This window comes from Aethalodelphis obliquidens, unplaced genomic scaffold, assembly GCF_003676395.1.
Source record: "Aethalodelphis obliquidens isolate GAN/ISIS:26980383/991018 unplaced genomic scaffold, ASM367639v1 scaffold51, whole genome shotgun sequence".
NCBI classification, from domain to species: Eukaryota; Metazoa; Chordata; class Mammalia; order Artiodactyla; family Delphinidae; genus Aethalodelphis; species Aethalodelphis obliquidens.
Window position 1 is genome coordinate 733,624 of NW_020837995.1, and position 22,396 is coordinate 756,019.

The following is a 22,396-nucleotide window of genomic DNA, read 5'->3' on the forward strand; positions in this document are numbered from 1 at the left end:
GTTTACAAAACTAGGTCACTGTGACTCTGCAAGGCTGAAAAACTGCCCCAGGTGTTCTCTGACCACTACCCTACATACTCAGTGGAACACTCACCAACATAACACATCGCCCATGATTCAGAGTGTTGATTTGATATTCCTGCTGTTTCCTTAAGAATTATGATGTCTGTCTTCAGGTTCAAAGAGATTATCATGCTGAGCACCTTGGAGGTTTCCTCCAGTAAAATGCCTTGTGTAGGCAAATGGGGTACAGCAACCTGATCCTTGATTCTCACAGGCACAGCAGTCAGTTAAAACAAAGCCTCGTAGTTCTATTGGGTGGAGGGTTGGGGGAGTGGAGGATATTGCCTGGTGTAGAAAGACTGAAGGTTGAACACCAAGGGAGTGTTGGGAGGAGCAGTTCTTGTCAAGCCACAGAAGATCTATTACATTCTTGGCTCTGGGCAGTTGTACACCTTCATCTCACCTTAGGACAACAGTGTGATGCTTCCCCACGACTCATCCCTGAACCTAGACTATCTGCCCTAAAGGCCTTACTTTATCTGTCTAAATAGGGAATGTCTCTTCCTTATAAATTTGTAAGGTCAGGGTCACCATGTTTTACATTTATGCAACGAAAATGAAAGGAGACAATGAACCATGAGCTTTCAGATTTCTTACAGACTTCATGATCTTTGACAAATGACATTAAAAAATAGTGAGTACACTAGCAGGCCTGTGGTCAGAGAATCTAAACCTTACTAAACAGAAGTGGTTCACTTCTTGGGCTTGTGTGAATCAGTGCCTTTTCCCCAGTGTTCTAGTCTATGACTATATTTGCAGTAAGAAATAGGTACAAGATTTTTCATACCTATTTAAATAAATAAAATTTTAGTTCCTGTTTACTAGCTTACAAAAACAGGGTCTCTAAAAAGTGAAAACACAATCCTTTAAAAAAAATTGTATTATTTTCAAACCAAAGATATATGTAAATCCATATGTCTTTAAGGAAGGATTAAAATCTTCCTCCCCAGCACGTCTTTTCCCTGCTTGCTCCTAACCCTGGACCTTTGTTTGAGAGAGAGGTATTAATTCCAATACACAAACAAGGGTCTGGGGCTCTGTTCAGAAAGGACAAAACCACGTGGTAAACCTCTTCTCACCTTCTCCGCAGATTTTACCGCTATATTAAGGGAAGAGAGTGCACCATAACCTCCCTGCCCATCAGATAACCTCTATATGCGCCTCTTAATTCTCAGGTGGGTTTCCCGTGTGCCCAGGTATCTAGAGTTCTTGTATTATGCATCCTTTCTGGGCACCAGAGGCGCAGACGTCGATGTCTCAGCAGAGTATCAAGATAAGGGACTAGAAGACAGTCTAGTAGTGGCTCTGCTCCAAGTGGAGCCTTTTCGAGAGGTTGACAGGACACGGAAAATTTTCAGTTTTGTAGAATGTCTTGGATTTTTGCCTGGGTCAAAATTCTATTTCATTTGACAGATGCCAGGCGTACTGAATACATCTATAATATGGAAGATAGAAACTAACACCCCGGGCGAAGGCTCCATAGCTCAGGGGTTAGAGCACTGGTCTTGTAAACCAGGGGTCGCGAGTTCAAATCTCGCTGGGGCCTTCTGGATCATTTTTCCCTCCGAGGCCTCAAAGCGGCAGGGGCCGAAAAACGGTGCCAATGCGGCGGTGCTCGGCAGATACCACCTCTCCTCGGCAGCGCCTGAGAGGAAGTTCAGGCAAAATGGACGCATAATAATTCCCTTGCTGCTCACCCGGTCTGGATCCACCATAGCTGCTGATAAATGCCTCTCGGCGGCGTGAGGCTTGTGCAAGCTGGCTTAACAAACACGCATTCCTGCCAGTAGAAGGCTCTCAGATTCACATTTCTTTGAAAAACGCCTAGTGACGTGAGTGAGCCTTGGGGCCGAATTAAAAATCAGGAAAAGCGTGGCTCGTTGGTCTAGGGGTATGATTCTCGCTTAGGGTGCGAGAGGTCCCGGGTTCAAATCCCGGACGAGCCCCGTTTTCCTGCTTCTAATAAATAACGTATTTCATTTCTAATAAACAACTTATTTAATATACGTCTGTTACAGCATTTTGTTTACTCTGCTTTGAAAAGTTGAGCAAAGGCCCCCGAGGATGTGAAATAGCAAAGTTAGGGACAGCTCCAAGTTATCTATTGAATTCTGTCTGACGAAGCGGTTCCCCACTCTCCCTGGCGGGTAGGCGGACGTGGCAGTTCCGAGAGCGGGTAAGTCTCTTGACCTCTCAGTGCATCGGCTGTGAAATGGAAATGGTAACACGTTCCCTTTCCCTGCCTACCTCCAGGGACCCCATTCAGTAAAATAAAATAGTGTTTGGGAGACTGCTTGGCAACGTCAAATAGTGCTAAATACGGGGATCTGTTCCCCATCCCCCCCGCCCCTCCTCCCCAAGGGAACTGGGATCTCAAACATACTAACATAATCACCATTTTATGAGTGTGATAATTACCGTTTAAAAGAGTTTTTATGTATTATCATATAGCGTCGTGTCTTTTCTTTCTCCTCCCCCCCCCCCCCCCCCCTCCCTTTTTTAAAAAAAAAAAACACTCCTGTGGAGTAGGGAACGAATTCTGTTAACTCTAGCAGAGCAGCAGAGAAAGGAGGGAATGTAAATCCCCAAAGGCAAATTTTAAAGGCTAAATTTTTTAAAAAATGTTTTGTGGACCCTTATCAACTTTCTTTATTAAGTGAATAACTATTACAGAAAAGAATAACTCCTTTAGAAGTGAACTATATCCCCTTCCTGCAGCCAGTTCACCAACATCCACACTCATATTCTCTGTCTTCCCTCCTGTTTCAAGGCTCATCTTTCTCATCTCCTATTTAAGGCAACTCCTTCACTTTCTCATCGGATGAATCCCCTTTGCTCTCCCTTACTCAAGGGCTTGATTTCTGCAATCAACCTTCCCTGCTACAGCCCCTAACAACAACTATTTCTCCCAGTGTACAAGATCATTCCCATCAGCATACAAACATAGCATCTCCAAGTCCTTCAAGATCATAATCAGACTTTTATCTCCACCACTCCACGGAGATCACTCTTGTCAAGGTCTCTAATGACTTTGTTTCCAAATCTAAAGGTTAGTTCTCACTCTTCATCATACTTGACTTCCCAGCAGCATAGGGATACTATACTCCTCATTTCAGGAGGCTACTTTTTAGTCTCTTTTGCTGGCCCCTGCTTTCCCAAACTGTCAATTTACAGATGTCTTCTTGTCCTCCTTTTTGGATCAGTCTACATATACTCATCCAATCATTTGGCTTTAAATGCCGTCTCTATACTGATGATCCTTAAATTTGTATCATAAGACTTGACCTAGGTTTGTACATATAGTCACCTGCTTGCCCCACATGAATGAGTTATAGGTATCTGAAATTTACCATGTCTCAAACACTACTCCTGATCTCCTGCCACTCCTCTTCCAACTGCCCTTCCACCACCATCCATGTCTCAGAAAATAGATCCATCATTCATCCAGTTCCCCTATACATTACATCCAATCTACCAACAAAGCCTATTGGGTGTACCTTCATCCATTTCCCAACTCATTCACTGCTAGTACCCTAGTCCAAACTCTCCTTCATCTTTTGACTGTACTCCCACAATAGCCTTCTAACTCATCTTCCTACTTCCTCTCTACTCCCTACTCTAGAGAGCAGCCAGAATTATCCTATTAAAATACAAGCCAAAAAAAAAAATCTCTTCAGTTCAAAAACATCCAGTAACTTCTCACACATAGAATATAATCCATGATCTTGCCATTGCATGTTCTGGCCCTGACTATCCCTCTGAGCCCGGCTCCAATCCCCTCCTCCTCCTTCTCACTCGTTCTTCTGGCTACACTGGTCTTCTTACTATTCCTCAAATACATGGACCTTGTTTCCTATTATGGATCTTTCACTTGCTGTTTCCTCTTTCTGGAATATTATTCCTTCAGATATTCCTTCTGTGCTCAAACGCCACCTCTTTAGAGACATCTTCCTTGACCACTCTTTCCAAAATGGACCCCAATCATCACTAGCCCCTGTACAAATCTATTTTTCTTCACAGCATTTATCACTACTTGACACATTTATATACATTTAATTATTTCTTTTTTTCTTCTCTTTCCTCCCCTCTTAGGATGTAAGCTCCACAAGAGAAAAGATTTTGTTATGCTCGCTGCAGTACCCTCAGCACTTAGCCCTGTGTACACGTATAGTAGGTGATTAATAATGAATGAATGAATGAATGAATGAATGAATGAATATTACCATATTCCTGGGTGCACCTGCTGGCTTCCAGAAGCCACAATTAAACAGCATTTATTTTTGGCTTTTGTAGACTCAGATTGGAATCTTCCCAAAGGACAGGAACCATGGTTTTGGTTTACAATACAAATGGAGAGCCTAAATTGGTCTTCGTCTCTCCACTTTGGCCCAAGTACCCAATTCAGGCTTCTCCTCAATAAAAAACTACTAAACTGCTTATCTGTGGGTAGCAGAATGACACATATCTGTATTGATAATTACAGGACTTTCACATTTCTACATTTTTACTGTAGCTTTCTGTGGACAATTTGATCTTTTATTATCTAATCTTTAGTGGAATTTCAACCCAGATGGGAGAAAAGAAAGAGATAGCCCTGTGGTCTGAAATGTGGCAAAAGGTGTGTTTAAGCAATGAAAACACTTAACATTTTTTGATTGCCAAACTGTTCTAAGCACCTTACATGTGCAAACTAAGTTTTATAACATTTCCATGAGGAATCTCCATATTACACATGAAGAAACTGAGGCACGCAGAAGATAAGCAATTTGCCTAAGGCCACACAGCTAGTAGTGTGAGAATAGGACTCTGGTGGTCTAACAGCAGCAGCGGAGCCCGGCGTTTCCACACCCACACCACATCACTACACTGCCTTCCTTTACGCTGCCTTTGTTTTGTGCGTGATGATGTCTTACAATGTTCCGAGACCGTTTTCAAATAGTATGGCTTACTTTTCCAATGTGCTTTGTGAGCTTCCCTTGCGGGCAGGCATCGTGTTTTATTCATTTTTTCTGTACCCCCCCAACAGTAGAGCAGTGCCAATAACAATAAAAGTGCTCCTAATATGCCCTTTGGCTGAGTGAAGAAAGGCAAAGCAAAGCTTACAGGTTTATATTAAAGTCCTAGCACCTTACCAATGGGAAACCATGGATTCAAAGGCATTATTATGACCTTACGATGGTATTAATGTCTATCATTAAAGAACTTTGACTTATGAAAGACTCAGAAACATGACAAGTCGCAAAACAGTGCAAACCCAGATTCTCTATCAAGTATAGACAAGCGGTTGGACAAGAGAGGAAAGTAAATAAACTCTGTCTTTAAGTGGCAGGACCAGCGTATTCATGGCTGTGACACCCAAGAGTGTTACAAAAACCACCTGGCAGCGGTGGGATTCGAACCCACGCCCCCGAAGAGACTGGAGCCTTAATCCAGCGCCTTAGACCGCTCGGCCACGCTACCCTACACCGAGTACTCTGGAAGCATTTCCTGTACCCTCCACTCTCCTCCCCTTCACGCCACATGGTTCATATATTTATCTTTTTAGGAGGCTCTTCGCATCTCTTTTTTCCCCCTTTCTTCCCGATTTGTTGTGCTTTCTTTCCTCTTTGTAGCCACAGTGCTTGAGATTGATGGAAAGAGTCGTATTACACAAGCGCAGGGAGTCTCGAGAGACCCAACAACCTTTGTTAGCTCTAACGGGTACGGAGCGCCTACCTAGGCTGGTCACCCGGGAGAGTCGGGGTCCTCTCGGGCCTCGGGCGGGCTCTCCACGGAGGGCGCCACACGGCGAGAGCTTTCGCTACTTGAGATGCTGAGTCTGGGGTCCTGCGGAGAGAAGGCGCCTGGATCTTCCCAGAGGAAACGCGGAAGCTCACCGGGCGGTGAGTTCCATAGCATGTAAGGCAGGGCCAGAGACGTCCCAGCCTGGCCGAGCCCAGGAACAGGTCAGTAATGTGCCGAAGCCAGAAGTCTCCGGAATTGCGCCCAGCTCTCCGGCCGACAGCGGGCAGAGAGGTCGGTACAGTTCAGGGAGACGCCCTGCTGGGAACGCGGGTCCTCTCCCCTCCCCAGTGCCACGGGATCACCCCTCAGCCTGTGACTGTCCCTGATGAGATTGCCTGCCATCATTCCCGCAGCATCTCTGGCCCACTCGGAAGCGAAAATATGCAGCGCAATTAATGTTGATCCTGAACCTTTTTTCCTAAAAAAGGTGTGGCACTGCATTCGGAAATTTGGACGAGAGCGTGCAGTGATTTGTTCCTCCACTAGGTGTCATCCATGCCCACAGTTGGTAAAAGAAGAGTTTACAACCATGGACGTGGCGAAAAGTTTCCATACTAAAGTTTAGAAATGGAAACGTGGCTTGCGTGGCTCGTTGGTCTAGGGGTATGATTCTCGCTTAGGGTGCGAGAGGTCCCGGGTTCAAATCCCGGACGAGCCCTACTTTTCCTAGCCAGCGGTCTTGGTCTTGGTCTTTACCTTATCTCCCATAAAGCCTCTGATTTATTGATGTTAAACACCATCACATTAAGCAAGCACCCTATGTAGCTACTATTACAGCATGAACACTAGTTTATAATCCACTATTGCAGATTTATATGTATCTCTAGACCAATGCTCCTTGTATTATTAATTCACGAGGATAAATGACATGTTATTAGGTATATTTCATACAGTATTTCTTCTACGAAATCATTATTTCTAAAATCAACCATCATTTCTCTTTTGCAGTTTTTTTGTTATTAGCCAGGAATTGTTCCTTCAGGACTTAGGGAGGTGTATTTTATATTAACAGCTTCGCATAACCCTCAATTTTCCTCCACTGTAAGCCTCGGGGCCCACTGGGTGCTGGGGCCTCCGCAGGTCAGCAAGTGCGACGACGTGTCTCGTCAAAGAAAGCCTGGACTCCCTCCCTCAGTCAAGCCTAACATTCCAGGGCCCTTGGGTGTGTGCGTCAGGGTACGGGAGTCGCTGGTAACGCAGCACCCAGGGAGTGAACTTCTCAACAGGGACGCTCAAGCCTGCCTGCAGATGAGGCTTAACCTGTAACCATTCACTGCGGTGTCCAACACCGAACCAATTACATTGGGGTCTTTGAGGATGGGGTCCCCACATGGTTATGCCCGTCACCCCTACTCGCTCCCTACCTGCTGGGTATGCAGTGTTCACATCCTCTTATTTCAGTCTGATGTGCCCTGACTCACCTGATGAACAAGACCCAGAAACCACAGGTATTTTTCACCTCACTCTTAATTATTCTCCTGAGTATTTAACTTCTAGTACCTCTTCAGACATATGGAAGAACTGTGAAACAAATAATCTCGGAATCATCTTTTAGTGCTTCCTCTTATAACCTACGGTCAGTCCTGTAACAAATGATGTTGGCTGTACTTTTAGAATATTTCCAGAGTCCAAACACCTCTCACCACCTCCTCCACCACCTTTGTAATCCAAGGCACAACGACCTCTCCCCTGCACTAGTGCAGTAGCCCCTTAGCAAGCCTCCCTGGTTGGCCCTGGTGTCTATTCTCAACATAGCATAGATGTAACCAAGTAGGACCCTATGGGACCTTCCTGGGACAGGCCTTCCCCCATGTCCTCTGCTTTAGCTCCTCTCTGAAGTACCTAGATAGCAGTATTTGATGCACATTTCCAGAGTTGTTTCCAGAGTTGTTTTACAGATGTGAAACCGCCCCCCCCCCCAAATGGAAGATGTTAACTACTTGATGACCATGAGCACACAGCCCCAGGCCTCCTGGAGCCTAAGGACTGATAGTGTTAACCCCTGTGACACCGCTCTGTTTCGTCACCATCAGCCAATCAGAGAACTGTGCATGAGCTGATCACATACCCTGCGACCACACTCCCTCACCTGGCTTTCAAAAATCCTTTGCCGAAACCCTTCAGAGAGCTCGGATTTTTTAGAGCAAGAGCCAGCCAGCTCCTTGCGTGGCCCTGCAATAAACCTTTCTCTTGCTCCAAACTCCGACATTTCAGTTTGTCTGGCCTCACTGTGCATTGGGCACATGAACTTGTGCTAACATTGGGCACATGAACTTGTCCTATTAAAGCCTAGGACAGAGCTGATCATTGCTCTGCTTAAAATCCTTTGATGCGTCTCCATTTCACTTCATATAATATTAAAACTCCTTGCCATGGCTTTAAAAATCTCTACATGACTTCGCCATTTCTTGGACTCCCCTCACTTTTTTGACCTCATCTCCTACCGTCTCTCCCTTTGTCAGCTGTCTTCCCACTACATTAGCCTCTAGTACTCCTCAGAGATTCCCACCTCAGTAACTTTGCACATGCTCTTCTCTCTGCTTTGAATCTTATCCGCTTCATATCTGCATGGCTCTGACCACTGTGCATGAAATAGCACCCCTTTGCTCTCTACTCTCCCTTCTCTACTTTAATTTTCTTCTTTGCACGTACCACCACCTGACTTCTGCTGCTGCTCCCGCTTTGTTGAATTCTCCCTCCCCAACCACTAGAATGGAAGCTCCGCAAGAACAGGACATCGTTGTTGTTGTTGTTGTTTTTACTGCCAAAGCCTCCTGTTCAGAGGCTGGAACAGTTCTTAACACCTAATAAATACTCAATAAATATTTGTTTAATGAATCGTGTGAATTGTTTTATTTTACTTATTTATTTATTTATTGCCACAGAGCAGAGTCCTAACCACTGGAAGTCAGGGAATTCTCTGTGTGAACTGTTTTAGATCAAAAAGGAATCCCGGATCCTGGACACAGAGGGGAATAAGGAGCATGGAGGTACTGGGGACGTGAACAGAGGGCTCTTGCAGTGTGGGTTATCCACTGTGTGTGCCACCCTCTGGGAAAGGCTGAGGGAGGGCCATGCCTGAAATATATCCTCTAGCAGCTCTCCTTCTCGGCCACAGTATGGACCTGTGAATGCTTTACAGAAGGATTGAAAAGGTCTCCCAACTGGACGTAAAGAAAGGCACAAAGTAGGCTCTCGCCGCTGTAAATCGCGCATCAGCACCGTTGACTTCTGTTGCAAACTTCCTCCAGGCAGAGATGCTGAAGTACAGGGCTGCTTCAGGCTTCCATGGCTTTGGGCAAATTCTGAACCAGATAGTGTTTTGAGGTCACTCTGTAGGGTTGCATTTAGCCATTCTGTAAGAGTGTGTAAAACAAGTGACTTAACAAGATGAGGAACAAAAGTCCATGAAAGGGAGACTGCGGAGGAGAGGAAAAAGGTTAGGGAAGGAGGTATATAACCCAGCAGGACTTCATCAACTTCACTTGACCAGGTTTTGTGATGAGGGGTCACTCTGAGTATGAGTCCCAAGGAGACATTGCTCACATGTGGGGAGAATGCCGGCAGGAGTATATGAAATGGGGTGAAAAGCTGTTGATGGTCACAAAGTACATGTGAATAGGCAAAGTGTCTCTGCTGCTCTCAGGAGCTATGAGTGCAAGTTGAAATCTGCCCCCTTGTGGACAAACCAAATATTACCACGGGTCTTCCCTTTAAGGTCTTGCAGATTAAAAATTCATTCCTAGGGACTTCATTACTTTTTGCTCATCCTTCCATGTGCATTATAGGCAGGTGGAACTTATAGCGGAGAGAGCTGTGTTATTGTCCAGGGAGATGGTGTTCACGGGATTAAGCTGAACTACTTATTAAAGTAGATGGCGTCCCATGGCTATAGAGGGAAAGCAGAAAACAGCTAGCATCCACTAGCAAAACCCTTGAGTTGCTTTCAACAGCTAAAGGTGAGAGTTAAGAGTGACAATCACAGATTTAAAGTCTTCAAGTAGAAGTGAATCAACATTTTTCTTTCCTTTTATTGATCTTTCTGATCTTATGTCCATATGGTGCTACAGGGTCCCACCAAAAGTATCAAAAAGGATTGTTAAGTTTTGCAAAGGATAGCTTTTCGATACTATTGTTAAAGAATAAAATCTAGTTCTTTTAGGACATTTACTCATGGATTCTTCCATTCAATCAGTATATAAAGAGTAGTTTTTGAGCAAACATTTGTTGAACATTTGTTGTATTCCAGGCACTATGCTTGGAGCAGAGATTACTTCAGGGAACCAGACAGATGTGGTTTCTGCCCTCATGAAACAATCAAATAGTTTTTCAAAAACCAAGAAATACAGTTAGTTTATTATGCTAGTGATAAGGGCCACAAAGGAAAAGTACAGAGTGTGACACAAGCAAAACAGAGGCTGTTCACTTCCCCTGGGGTTTCTGGGAAGGCTTGTCTAAGGAAAGGAGGCACACACAGGATTTAAGCAGGTAGAATGGGGAGGGGTGAATGGAGTAAGGAACATAATGAGGAAACTAGGTGTTAAAACCTTGAGTTGGGAGGAAGCCTGATGAGTTCAGGGGACTGAAAAGGGGAGTGTAAGGAGATAGACAGAGAGAGGAAGGGTGGTTTGGGTGAGGCTCCCTTGCAAGGCCTGGTAGACAGCGGTAGGGACTGTGGTCATTATTTTAAGACTTATGGAAAAAAAAAAGATTTATGAAAAGCTATTGACACCATTTAGGTGGGTGTGTGGGTGGAGAGCACAGGCACAGAACTAGATTTGTGTTTTACAAAGATTACTGTGATATAGTAGGGTTTGCACAAAAAGCCATGGGGACCCCCATTTCAGCTTTCTAATAAGCAAGCACAGAGCCCTGCATCAGGGAAGGTTACGACCGAATGTGTGTTATCCACTCTAAAATTGTTCTCTGTTTTTATCTTGTGCATTCCACCAACTCTGCCAGCTCCCAGAGCCACTTCAAAGGAGGTCAGTGAGGCCCGTGGAATGCAGGTCAGGGTCACAGAGCTAGTTAGTGGCAAAGTCGGTATGAAGATAGGAACCTCGCTTTCATGACTCCCAGACCACTGCTCATTTTGTTCTAGCTGGAGACTTCTGAAAAGGAAGGGTGTTTTTTTTGTTGGTGGTGGGTTTTATTTTTGGTTTTGATTGTTTGCTTTTTTTTGCAGTACGCGGGCCTCTCACTGCTGTGGCCTCTCCCGTTGCGGAGCACAGGCTCCGGACGCGCAGGCTCAGCGGCCATGGCTCACGGGCCCAGCCGCTCCGCGGCATGTGGGATCTTCCTGGACTGGGGCACGAACCCGTGTCCCCTGCATCAGCAGGCGGACTCTCAACCACTGCGCCACCAGGGAAGCCCTGTTTGCTTATTTTTATTGCATCTGGGTTCTTTAGGGCCTTGGTGATTATTTGCTGATTAGCCATCATTCATTCATCTGCTTTCAAGGAATCTTATCTGATTTTCAGGGAAGCTGGAACTGGCCCCCAAGAGGAGAGCAGAGCTGGGAATGGCAGGACAGCCGTGAATGTGCTTGGAGGTGCTGTAGGGGAAAGCTGGGTTAATGCTCCTTACTCGATGAGGATTCAAAGGAAACTGTTGAGGGCTCAGCCTGGGGACACACATAAGAAGCCAGGTATGCTATGATCAAAGCATTCTCAGAAGTGGGAAACTGAAGGGCCTACCAAGCAGCTGTTTGATATGGTTACGTCAACCTCCCTTCAACCTGACCTCTCCTGGCCTATCACCTGGTGGCTGTCATTTGTGGAATACAAGTAAAATCACACACACACACACACACACACACACACACACAGAGAGAGAAAAGGCTTGGTTTGCCCCCAAGGGAGTACAGGACCTCCCTCCTCCTGTGTGAATAGCCTGGGGCTGTACCTGCAAGGCTGAGGTTGATGACAGCCTCTGATTCAGAACATGTCCTGCCCAAATCAGGAGCAGCTCGTTCTTGGATATATGCAAGCTCCAGTCTGTCTACCTCACCTGGACAGAGACAGGGAGGTAGTGGGAGGGCAGCTGGAAGAGCGCCCAGAGCGCCTTGTGAAGGTATTGCATGACTCTTGCTATTAACATCTTGTCTAGCCAACAGCTCTGCAGGTGCCAAGGGTAGCCAATCAACTCCCCCAGAACAGGGATGCTTCCTGCCTTTTTTTTTTTTTTTTGCAATAGTTAGTGTTTTTGATTTAGGGAGGTGTCTCTCTGATTTAGGGAGGTGGGGGGAAATAGAAGTGGTAGCCAGAGAATCGTCATCTTAAGAGGATAGTCACTGAGGTCATTTAAATGTAGTTCAAAGCCTTCATTTGTGACAGCAGAAAGGTAGATAGTCAAATTCTTCCTTCATTCTTTTCTACCACCCCCATTTTAGAGATAAAGGAACTGGGACTCTGAGAAGTGACAGGGCTTTCCCAAGATCACACAGCTAGTTAGTGGCAAAAGAAAAAGATCTAAACTCCTTTACCCTTTTTTGATCTCCTGTGAGTACCAGGCAGCGTGCTAGTGCAAGCAAGTACATCGTTCTGGCTCTCCAGTGACACACTGGGACAGGGAACAGGAGCCAAATACACCCTTTGCCATTACCACACAGTAATCACTAATGCTAAGTTGTGTACAGGAAGCTTGAAGGAAGGCTTCATATGGAGACTCAAGGAGAAGATGGAGGTTGTTAATTCAAAGAAGGATTCCTGGAGGAACGGATAAAGTCCCATGCCCTTTGCACGGCAGTCAGAGATATTTCTTGACACATGGGCTTACATCGAATGCCTGAGAGTTTGTGGGAACCAGCATGAATTTCCTCATGGGCAAGCTCCACTTCCAAGGTTAGAAAGAAGCTTGGGCTATCTATCTTCTGACTGTTGTCCACACCAGGGTAGTAGATGAAGATAGTTTGGGGGGCTTCTTATTGAAACTGAACAGGGAGGAAGGAGAGCAGATCTCAACCCAGAGGTACTTCCAAACTTCTGTCTTAAGAGTGGTGCTGAGGGTTTCCCTGGTGGCGCAGTGGCTGAGAGTCCGCCTGCCGATGCAGGGGACACGGGTTCGTGCCCCGGTCCGGGAAGATCCCACATGTCGCGGAGCGGCTGGGCCCGTGTACCATGGCCGCTGAGCCTGCGCGTCCAGAGCCTGTGCTCCACAACGGGAGAGGCCACAACAGTGAGAGGCCCGCGTACCGCCAAAAAAAATAAATAAATAAATTCCAGTAAGATTCCAAATCTGAAGATTCTTTCCATCTATAACAGTTTCTCCCTCTTTGTTTCCGTGCCACTTACCAATTGAAAAACTTGTTGGGTATCTTGCAGAATGTCTCACCATCTGGATTTGTTTTATTGCCTCCTTGAGGTATTATTTAACATGTGCCTCATTCCCCTTTATTTCCTATACACTGGAAGTTAAATCTAGGGCTTAATTAATTTAGATTCAATTGTTTGGCAAGGATACTTCCTGAACAATGCCGTGTACTTCCTATGGCATCATATTAAAAGGCACATACTAACTAGCTTTTCACTTCTCTGAATACCTAGGTGGTGGCATCCAGCTCTTCCATTGCAAAGTTTCCCATAAGCCTCTCTCCTAATGGTTTTACGACCTACCAAATACATTTTGCCTGACTTAATAATTTCATAAATGATTATAAAATGGCGACTTTTAAAAATTTTATCATTCTTTTCATATCTATTAGTTATTATTCTTCTCTAAAGAAGAACTTTCCCTTACCACATGAAAGCTCTTTGGTTACCCTGAAATATAGTTCCTATGGGCTAGGCAGAATAAATGTGCAATTCTTATATTTTAATTATCAACTTTCATATTCAGGGATTGATTTAGAGTCAGTTGGGGGATAGGGATCTTTGTCTTTTCACTGATGTGTCCCAAGTGTCTAGAATAGTGTCTGGCATAGGTAGGTGTTCAATAAACATGCATTGAATGGAATAACATGTGAATGATAAAAGTTCCTTACAGTAGGTGACAAAAATCCCATAGAGTCAGTACTGAGGAAATCAAGTCTTAGTACAACCATGAATCAAGATCCTGAATCTGAACCCTGTACTCGAGGAGTTTTTATAAGGGAAGCTAATTAGAATGTTTGTCCCCCAGTTAGTGCTGTTGCCTAATACAGGTTCCATAGTGGGAAGGAGCAAGGACAGTATCCTTCCAGATCCCCCTGGGTCCCTGGGGAGGAAAGGGAAACTGTAATAATGACCAAGTTGAACTCCTCCCCAGATTAGTAGGGCAAAAGACCTAGAATTCGTTTTAATTTGATATAGAAGCAATAAGGTGAAGCCAATGTTCTTGCCCGAGTTTGTAGAATAAGATCTATACCAGCTGGGTAGCAAAATATTTGTTACTTACAATACTCCACTCAGTTTTTAAGTGACTCGATGCTCAGGAAGGGTCTTTCTTTGGTCACAGGGTGATTGATGGGAAGGTAGGGGGCACAGAGGGGCAGGTGGAATCCAGGAGACACAGAGGAGCTGGCACCACGGAGAAGGGAGGCTCTCAGGGCAGAGATGGAGAAAGATGGGGGAGTTAAAAAGGAACTTGGGGGTTATTACCGCAGATGGAGATTTTAAAAACTAGTTTTGTCTTGTTTGCGAGACAACCTGTACTCTATAACCAAGAAAACGTCCGTGGTATCTATTACTTGCTAAAACGCAGTGGAATTGGATTTGCTCGGGGACATGTGTCAGAGTGGTGAGCCCTCTAGTCTGGTTGTCTATGGCTGCTTTACAGATGACCTCCAAATGGTGGCCGAAAACGGTAACAACACTCATTTGCTCCTGAATCTGGAGGTTGAGCTCAACTGGGCAGTTCTCGCTCGAGGCCTCGCGTGTGGTTTTATTCACAGGGAGCTGAAACACGTGGAGCATTCTGGGCATCTCTCTCTCTCTGTGGCTTCTCCCTGTGTGGCCTCGACACAGTCAGACTTCTTTCTACGCGACCCCCAGAGGCAACGTCCTAGGAGAACCACAGCCCAGTGGAAGCTGTGTGACCACGGCTCAGAGGTCATGCCATGCCGTGTAAGTGGGAGCAAACAGAGGCCCACCCAGGTTCTCAGGAAAGGACAGAGACTCTACCTCTTGCTAAGGGAGTGGTAAGGCTCTGGAAGAGACTGTGGGATAGAAAATGTTTTGTGGCCATTTTGGGGAAACTACAATCTGCTGCGTGACTTTAAGGTGAGCATGGCATGGGGCAACCGTAGAAGTCTTGCAAGGGTAGCCAACCACCTCTGCAGGACAGAATAACCTCCACAGTTTTCTGAAGGCACTGAAGCAGCCGGAGCTGTTTGAGAATTTCTCTCCCTCCATGTGTTCTCTCCACTGGTGGCCTCAACATGGTCGAACATCATACGTGGCAGCTGAAGGCATCCAGAGTGAGTGTTCGCTTCCTTTGCAGTCCCTTTGAGGCCGTTGCCTAGTCTCAGGCAATACTGGAGCTGGGTCGGTTTCTAGCAGTCCTGGAGGAGAGCTTATTAATTTGACAAAATGAGTGGTGAGGGGAATTACTAATGTTGTTTTACATCCTGGCACAAATATTTGTCTCCAGCCACTACCTGCCTCCTGCAGTCTCCTGAGGGTGACTTGAGGCTTAGCAAAGGGAGGGTGGTGGGAACTTTAGGTCAAATGCAGTCATCTGATAATAGGCCCAGTTTCTTCCTCCCCTTCTCCACCTCTTCCTCCTCTTTCCCCTCCATCCCCTTCCTTCCTTCTTTCCCTCTTTTCTTCTTTCCTCCCTTCCCTCTTCAGGTGTGCAAAATTGAGTTGATCATATTCTGTTTATGGCCCATGCTAGACCTCTCTTTTGTTTTATTCAATTTTATTATTTTCCCTTTTTATTCCTTATCCCTGCTTCTATTTCTCTCATCCTCATGGGCATCTGTCTTAGAGTATTTAATCCACGTTCTTCCATCCTACTTAAATATTGTATGTCCTTGGAAAATTTTTTGTATTATTTTGGAGCATGCGTGTTTTCAATTTAAATCAACTGGAAATGATTTTCATTGTTTCTTTTTTTCACACCACACCAAATAGCCTGTTGCTATTTGTAAAGCTAGTGCATTATTTGAAGCTGTTTTATACTATTTTATTTTATGTATGTAACACATGTTTACCTGTCCATCCCCTTCACGAGGGACATTTCAGTTACCTTTAGCTCTTTTCTGCCACCAGTTATGCCATGATGAACATCCCTGCACGTACTCCATCTGGAAGAACTATGTTGAAGTCTATGCCCGGGACAGGCTTACAAAGTCTCAGATTATACCCATTTATAATTTTGCCAAATACTTCCAGATTAGTTTCCAATATCACTACACCAATTCTCCTGCCCTGTAACATGTTTTCCAGCACTTGATATTAGATTTTCTAATTGTTGATAATCCAATGGTTATAAATCGATATCTTTTGGTTATGTTAATTTCCATTTATCTGATTACTAACGAAGTTAAGCATTGTTCGTCATCCATTTTCGCTTCCTCTTCTGAAATTGACTTTTTATAACTTTTGACAGTCTTTTCTCCTCTGGAGTTTTTGTGTCTTTTTATTGTTGATATGGAGGAAATCCTTATCTCTAGATGTTAATCCTTAGTTGGTTTTAGGCATTACAAATGTTTTCTCCGAGGCTGCCAGCACTATTAAACAACTCTATTTCAGGAGGGTAAAACTCTGAAATGTAGAGGTAGGTCGAGTTGCCTCAGTTGAGGATAAATTTTGTAACAAGTGTTGATTCCTTGCCTGTAAACTTAGTATAACATCTGTAATTTGGTTGCTTGGAAGTCCTGGAAGGAAATATTGAACATGTCACAATAGGTAGAAAGAGTTCTTTTTATACAATGGCAATGTTTTTGCAAGACGGTGTGAAAATCAAAATCTGTTAATTGAAAAATTTGTCAACAGTTAGTAACTATGCACTTATACCCTTGTGGCATTTTTGCAACACGTATCCATAACAGAGCAGTTTGAATTGTGAAAGGACAACCAGAATGAAAGTTTCTGGAAAGTAAATAATCACCTCCTGCTTGTTCATTTTCATGGTCTTGAATTATGCTTTTGTTTTTGTTGCATACAAAGAGACACATTCTTTGAAGTCTTTTCTAGGATTCTCTGTCTTTCCCAGACAAGTTTTAACCCCCAAATAGCTTTCTAGTTGACAATTAGAAAGACACAGATACATACAAAGGAGGCTATGTAGCTGTCTTTCCAAAAAAGAAATCATTTCAGAGCAAGAAATAGTACAATTAAGTCCATTTTTTCCACGCCTATATCAAAGACTGGGAGATGTTGGCAACAAAAAGAATTCTATTGTTTCAATACCTTGAGCCACTCACTATCTTTTACCAAGCCCTCATCTACTAATTTTCCATGTAGGTCTCCCAAGTATACTATAATTCAGTGGTTCTCAAATTTTGCTGCATATTAGAGTCACTGGGAAAGCTTTTAATAATCTCAACTCCCAGGTCTTACCCAACACTAATTAAAGCAGAATGCCTCAAGGTGGCATTAAAAAATGCCTTGGAGATTCCAATGTTCAGCAGAGATTGGAAACCATTGCCATACTTGCCAGGAGTCCGGGGCTTTATCAAGACTAATGTTAACGTCAGGGAATTGTTTCTGCCCTGTCCTGGACACCACGTGGGAATGAAACTTGCTGAAACTGGAGTTCAAGGGTTAAGCATTGAGAAAGTGAGATTTTTATTACTCTTGCCATCTCACATCTCTACCTGAAACTTTCTGCAACTCATTTCTTCATTAATGAAATGGAGATAACAGCTACTTCACAGGTTTGTAGTAAGGACCGATGAAAATTTGGAAAATAAACCGTACTGCATCTGGCACACTTCAGGACTATAATAAATGTTTTGAAATATCAACGCTTGTTTAGTGAGGACACATTCAGGACCTGCCTTACCCAACTGTCCCTCTGAAAGTAACTTCTCTTCCCGCTGGCAGCCAAGCACACTCCCCTCCTACAGGCTCCTCCCTTTCTGCTTTTTCCCCTTGGCCTCCCCACACACAGCTGGCACCCTACCAGTTATTGTCTGGGAACAGTGAGACACAAAGGACTTTCTTGGATCCATGATCACAAGGATATGTTACCTGTGAGAGTTACAGCAAAAAGGAAAGGTGAGAGGATGTAGCACAGAACCAAGTAGGACTGACAGAGGGAGAGATTAGGAAGGAACTGGGAAGAACAGATTAATAGAAAGCGCTAAAAGCATATTGAATTTGGTGGGATCAAGGTTAAAACAATCATGGGAAAGAAAGTCATTCAGCAATACGAATAAAACAATCAGACAAGGGTACTTTTAATACCTTCTGTATGTTCTGCTCCATGTTAAACATTCTGAGGGATTCAGGAGAAATAGGAGATGAGATACTGACTGTCAAGGAGCTGTGGAGGTCAACAAACACAATACAACAGGAAAAATTAGAGAACAGTTCAGTGCCAAACTCTGAGAGCTGAAATGGTCAGAAACGGCTTTCTTGGGGAGCTGGACCTCCAGCTGGACCTTGCAGGGTTAGCATGATTTTCACCAACAGAGAGAAGGAAATAAAATATCAAAGGCTAGGGGAGCAAAGTCAGGGGATGGTGCTGGAGGAATCTGATTACCCCCTGATATTTTCTGTCTCCTCTTACTCTATAGGAGTTAGAGCAAAAGATGTGAAGGACCTCATACCCCTGATAATACTAATGGTGATACTTTTCCTGCTGCTTCTATTCTGGGAAAATGAGCTGGATGAGGAAGTAATGGCAGCAACCTTAGAGCAGTTGCACGTGGACTACCCTCAGAGTGACGTTCCTGTAAGGTACTGCAACCACATGATCATACAAAGACTCATCAAGGAAGCCAACAACACCTGCAAAAAGGAGCACGTCTTCGTCCATGAGAGGCCTCGAAATATCAACAGTGTTTGCAATTCTCTCAGGAAGGTGGCTTGCCAAAACCATTCCACCCTTCTCTGCTTCCAGAGTGAGACCAAGTTCAAAATGACAGTCTGCAAGCTCATTGAAGGCACCAGATATCCTGCCTGCAGCTACCACATTTCCCCCACAGAGGGGTTTATTGTCGTCACTTGTGATGACATGGGGGCAGTTAATATCCAGAGATATGATGAATAACCTGAGCATCTGAGCTGGCCGCCCTCTCATCTCCTCTCGCAGAGGCACTGATGCTGGTTCTCCCTGAGGCGCACCTGAGTTGTGGACATGGGGTCATGCCTTGGGTGAAATGCATTTATCCTTTCAGTATTGTTGAGCTGGGATCTTTTTATTCTGCTTTAATAAAAGAAAATCTACCGAATTAAACCATAAACTCTGCATGTGTTTTAATTCCTTGTCCTTTTTCATTTGATGAGAGCCAAGAGTGAATCCTACACAGGACTGGGATTAGGTAAGGTGAGGGACTCACTTCACACGCAAAATTGAAGGAGCACCAAAACCCCCTGAGCAATATAGAGAAATAACTTTTTTAAAAATCAAAATTAATGCAAAAATCCCTGATGAACAAAATATCTGAATTTTAAATCAAGACCCATTCTGACAGGGTTAGATTTAGGATGAGGTGGGTACACGAGTTGTACCAATGCAGGGTCAGATCCTGTTATTTTAAAAAAAAATTTATTTTTTGCGGTTAAAATTTTGATAATTGTTCATCAGGGATTATTTTGCATTAAATTTATTTATTTATTTGGAAGTATAGTTGATTTACAATGTTGTGTTAATTTCTGCTGTACAGCAAAGTGATTCAATTATACATATACATATTTTTTTTTATATTCTCTTCTATTGTGGCTTATCACAGGCTATTGAATATAGTTCCCTGTGCTATACAATAGGGCCTTGTTGTTTATCCATTCTATATATAATAGTTTGCAGTTGCTAACCCCAAACTCCCAGTCATCCCTCCCTCATCCCCTTCCCCCTTGGCAACCACAAGTCTGTTCTCTATGTCTGTGAGTCTGTTTCTGTTTCGTAGATAGGTTCATTTGCGTCATATACATTCAATTTATTTTTAAATATTGCAATAAAATATTATTTATCTTGATTATTGGGCCTTTAACATTTTGTACATGCAGCGAGTACCTCATTCATCTCACACTAATCCCAGACTTTATCCTACGTGTAGAGGCGGTTGGGGTCATCTCTTAAGGTCCTCTTTAAGGACGATGTGTATAACTTAAGCTGTACCTGCTCCTATTCAGAAGATGCCTCTGTGCCCTGCTGAAAGGGAAAAGCAGATCAGAAGATGCCTGACTGGTCAGAAACCATTTCCCTTAAAGGCTAGAAAGAAATGGATAAGGATTTCCGAGGGAGGGATCAAGACCCTCAGGGTTCAATCTATTTCCTCAGAAGGAACAGAGAGGACTTTGACTCACACTAATCATTCCTTTCCCCTATTAGTTCTTACAGCTGGACTGTTTTTTTTAGTTCCTCCTCATTCAGCTACGGGCAGAGGATCTTTAGAGTGAGAGGGCAAAGGAAGAGAAGGAAGTGAAAGAGAGGTTCCTAAGTCTGGGGATTTGATTAAGTTCTGTTCCTATCAGTTTCCTCATCTGTAAAGTGAGGAGCTTGAACTAGATAATCTTTGAGATTCTTTCCTCGTCTATTACTCCACAATTCTATTTCTTAGGGAGTCTAGAAATTGGTCTCGTTGGAGTTGCCGGGGGTGGGGAGATTAGTACTGGGGGGTAGTGAAAAAAAAAAAGGGAGTAATTGGCAAGTAAGGGCCAGATTATGAGATCACTAATTCTGAGCTATGACATTTTAATCCTGTAAGTGATAGCCAGAAACTCATAGAGAGAGCTGGAGCAGACACGGGCAATGCACAAGATTTAGAGGACCCTTTCTGTTCTTATATTTTCAGTTGAGAGACGTCAACTTTTGCATTATTTATTTGTACTTAATTTAAGGTCAGATCAACCTATGCTAGTTGTTAACTCTGTCATTGGTAAACATCAAGTTCTAACAGATTGATTAGATTTATGGAGGGAAAAGGATGGCCATCATGTGTAAAGGACACTTTGCAACATTGTAAGTAAAGGCTTACCTCTCTGGGTGGCCCTTCTGCAGCTGAGTTCTATTATTCATTTTTCTGTGGAAATCCCATTGTCATTGTTGTCTTCGTGAAAGTGTGAATGTCGTCAAGGAAGCAGAGCCCCCAGCATCTAAATAGATGCTGAGCAGAAAACAGCTGGTCCCTATCATATGACGCATTGGGTCCTGGTAGCAGCATCATTTCCTGGGCAAAAGTAGCTGAAATGTGTTCTTTAGGCCCGTGTTTCTATGTTCTGAATTCTGATTCCGTTTCCTATCCCTCTCCCTAGGCTTAATTGTCCTTTCTTTCCTTCTCAGTGCTTTTTCTTCCCTTCTTCCCCTAACCTCCTTTTCTAATTAAAAAAAAAAAAATCTTGCAGATAAATGCATTCCTATTAAAGTGTAAGTAACTGAGGATTATCAGATGGAATCTATCCTCAGAGTATTTTCATTTAATAAGGATCAAATCGCAATTCAAATAAATTGTGACATTTTAGGGCTTCCCTGGTGGCACAGTGGTTGAGAGTCCGCCTGCCGATGCAGGGGACACGGGTTCGTGCCCCAGTCCGGGAAGATCCCACATGCCGCAGAGCGGCTGGGCCCGTGAGCCATGGCCACTGACAGGCCTGCGCGTCCGGAGCCTGTGCTCCGCAACGGGAAAGGCCACAGCAGTGAGAGGCCTGCGTACCGCAAAACAAAACAAAACAATGTGATATAATTTTTTTTTAACCTGCCCAATCTGCAGAAATAAGATTTTTTAAAATAACATAGTGCTGGCATAGGGGCAGGAAAGGGGACATTCTCATGCACTCTTCCTGGGAAGACAAATTGGGGTGTTTGCTGTCTTTCTGGAGAACTATTTGAACTCAGCCCCATTCTAGCTTTCAGACCCTCTGCATGTTTGGTTTCTTTACTCCACTGCTGACACTCCTCCCTCCTCTTATACATCCTTTAGGTAAGAGGCTCAGCTCACTCAGCTCTGATGACTTTGAGTTCAGGTCCTTGTAGGAGGGCTTGAGGAGGCCCTGGGGCTTGTCTCGTGTAATGTCATAGAGCAGGGCCAGGTGAGCTGGCAGAGCCCTGGGCATGTGACAGCTGCAGGCTATGCTGCTGGCGTGTGCGCTCCTTGTCTCTCCAGCTCAGGCTGTTCCAAGAATCCCATGTCCTCCATGAGATCTCTGTCCTGTCACTTTCAATACCCCTTCTGAGAGCTCTCCTGGGCACGGAAGGCAGGGCCTGTTAGAGGAGGAATTGGGGAAGCAAAGTTGGGAGCACGGGCTCTTGAAATGTGCCTCCATGAAGAGTGATGACTCTTACTTCTCCGTTGGTGACACCTTTCACCTTCTATCCCTTCCTCATCCAACTTTCATGCTCTCTTCTCTTGACCAGATTGTGCCATCAACTTACATCTCCCTTTTGTACCCTACATGTTTCTGCTTCCTATTTTCCTTCCAGGCTTTGTACCACTTAACTTTATGTGTTCTTCCCTGTGTGT

The 22,396-nt window shown here is 44.2% G+C and overlaps 1 protein-coding gene and 4 non-coding genes across 5 annotated transcripts; 4 read left to right on the top strand and 1 right to left on the bottom strand.

The window, feature by feature from the left end:
- The first annotated feature begins 1,536 nt into the window (after positions 1 to 1,536).
- Positions 1,537 to 1,609, top strand: TRNAT-UGU (transfer RNA threonine (anticodon UGU)). Its single transcript has one exon. It is a non-coding gene; the product is annotated as a tRNA-Thr (tRNA).
- A 328-nt stretch (positions 1,610 to 1,937) lies between these two features.
- TRNAP-AGG (transfer RNA proline (anticodon AGG)) lies at positions 1,938 to 2,009 on the top strand. Its single transcript has one exon. It is a non-coding gene; the product is annotated as a tRNA-Pro (tRNA).
- Positions 2,010 to 5,441: 3,432 nt separating this feature from the next.
- Positions 5,442 to 5,523, bottom strand: TRNAL-AAG (transfer RNA leucine (anticodon AAG)). The gene has a single exon. It is a non-coding gene; the product is annotated as a tRNA-Leu (tRNA).
- Positions 5,524 to 6,433: 910 nt separating this feature from the next.
- Positions 6,434 to 6,505, top strand: TRNAP-AGG (transfer RNA proline (anticodon AGG)). The gene has a single exon. It is a non-coding gene; the product is annotated as a tRNA-Pro (tRNA).
- Positions 6,506 to 15,202: 8,697 nt separating this feature from the next.
- Positions 15,203 to 18,987, top strand: RNASE12 (ribonuclease A family member 12 (inactive)). Its single transcript, XM_027083638.1, has 4 exons — positions 15,203 to 15,241; positions 16,038 to 16,198; positions 18,371 to 18,384; positions 18,512 to 18,987. The coding sequence occupies exons 1-4, from the start codon at positions 15,203 to 15,205 to the stop codon at positions 18,985 to 18,987; spliced, it is 690 nt and encodes a 229-aa protein (XP_026939439.1).
- Positions 18,988 to 22,396: the final 3,409 nt, after the last annotated feature.

Excerpts from the sequence above, each read along its gene's own strand:
- RNASE12 (XM_027083638.1), top strand. The coding sequence starts at position 15,203 with ATGGTCGAACATCATACGTGGCAGCTGAAGGCATCCAGA. Across the intron at positions 15,242-16,037 it reads GGCAGCTGAAGGCATCCAGA|TTATGCCATGATGAACATCC; the intron begins GTGAGTGTTCGC and ends TTCTGCCACCAG.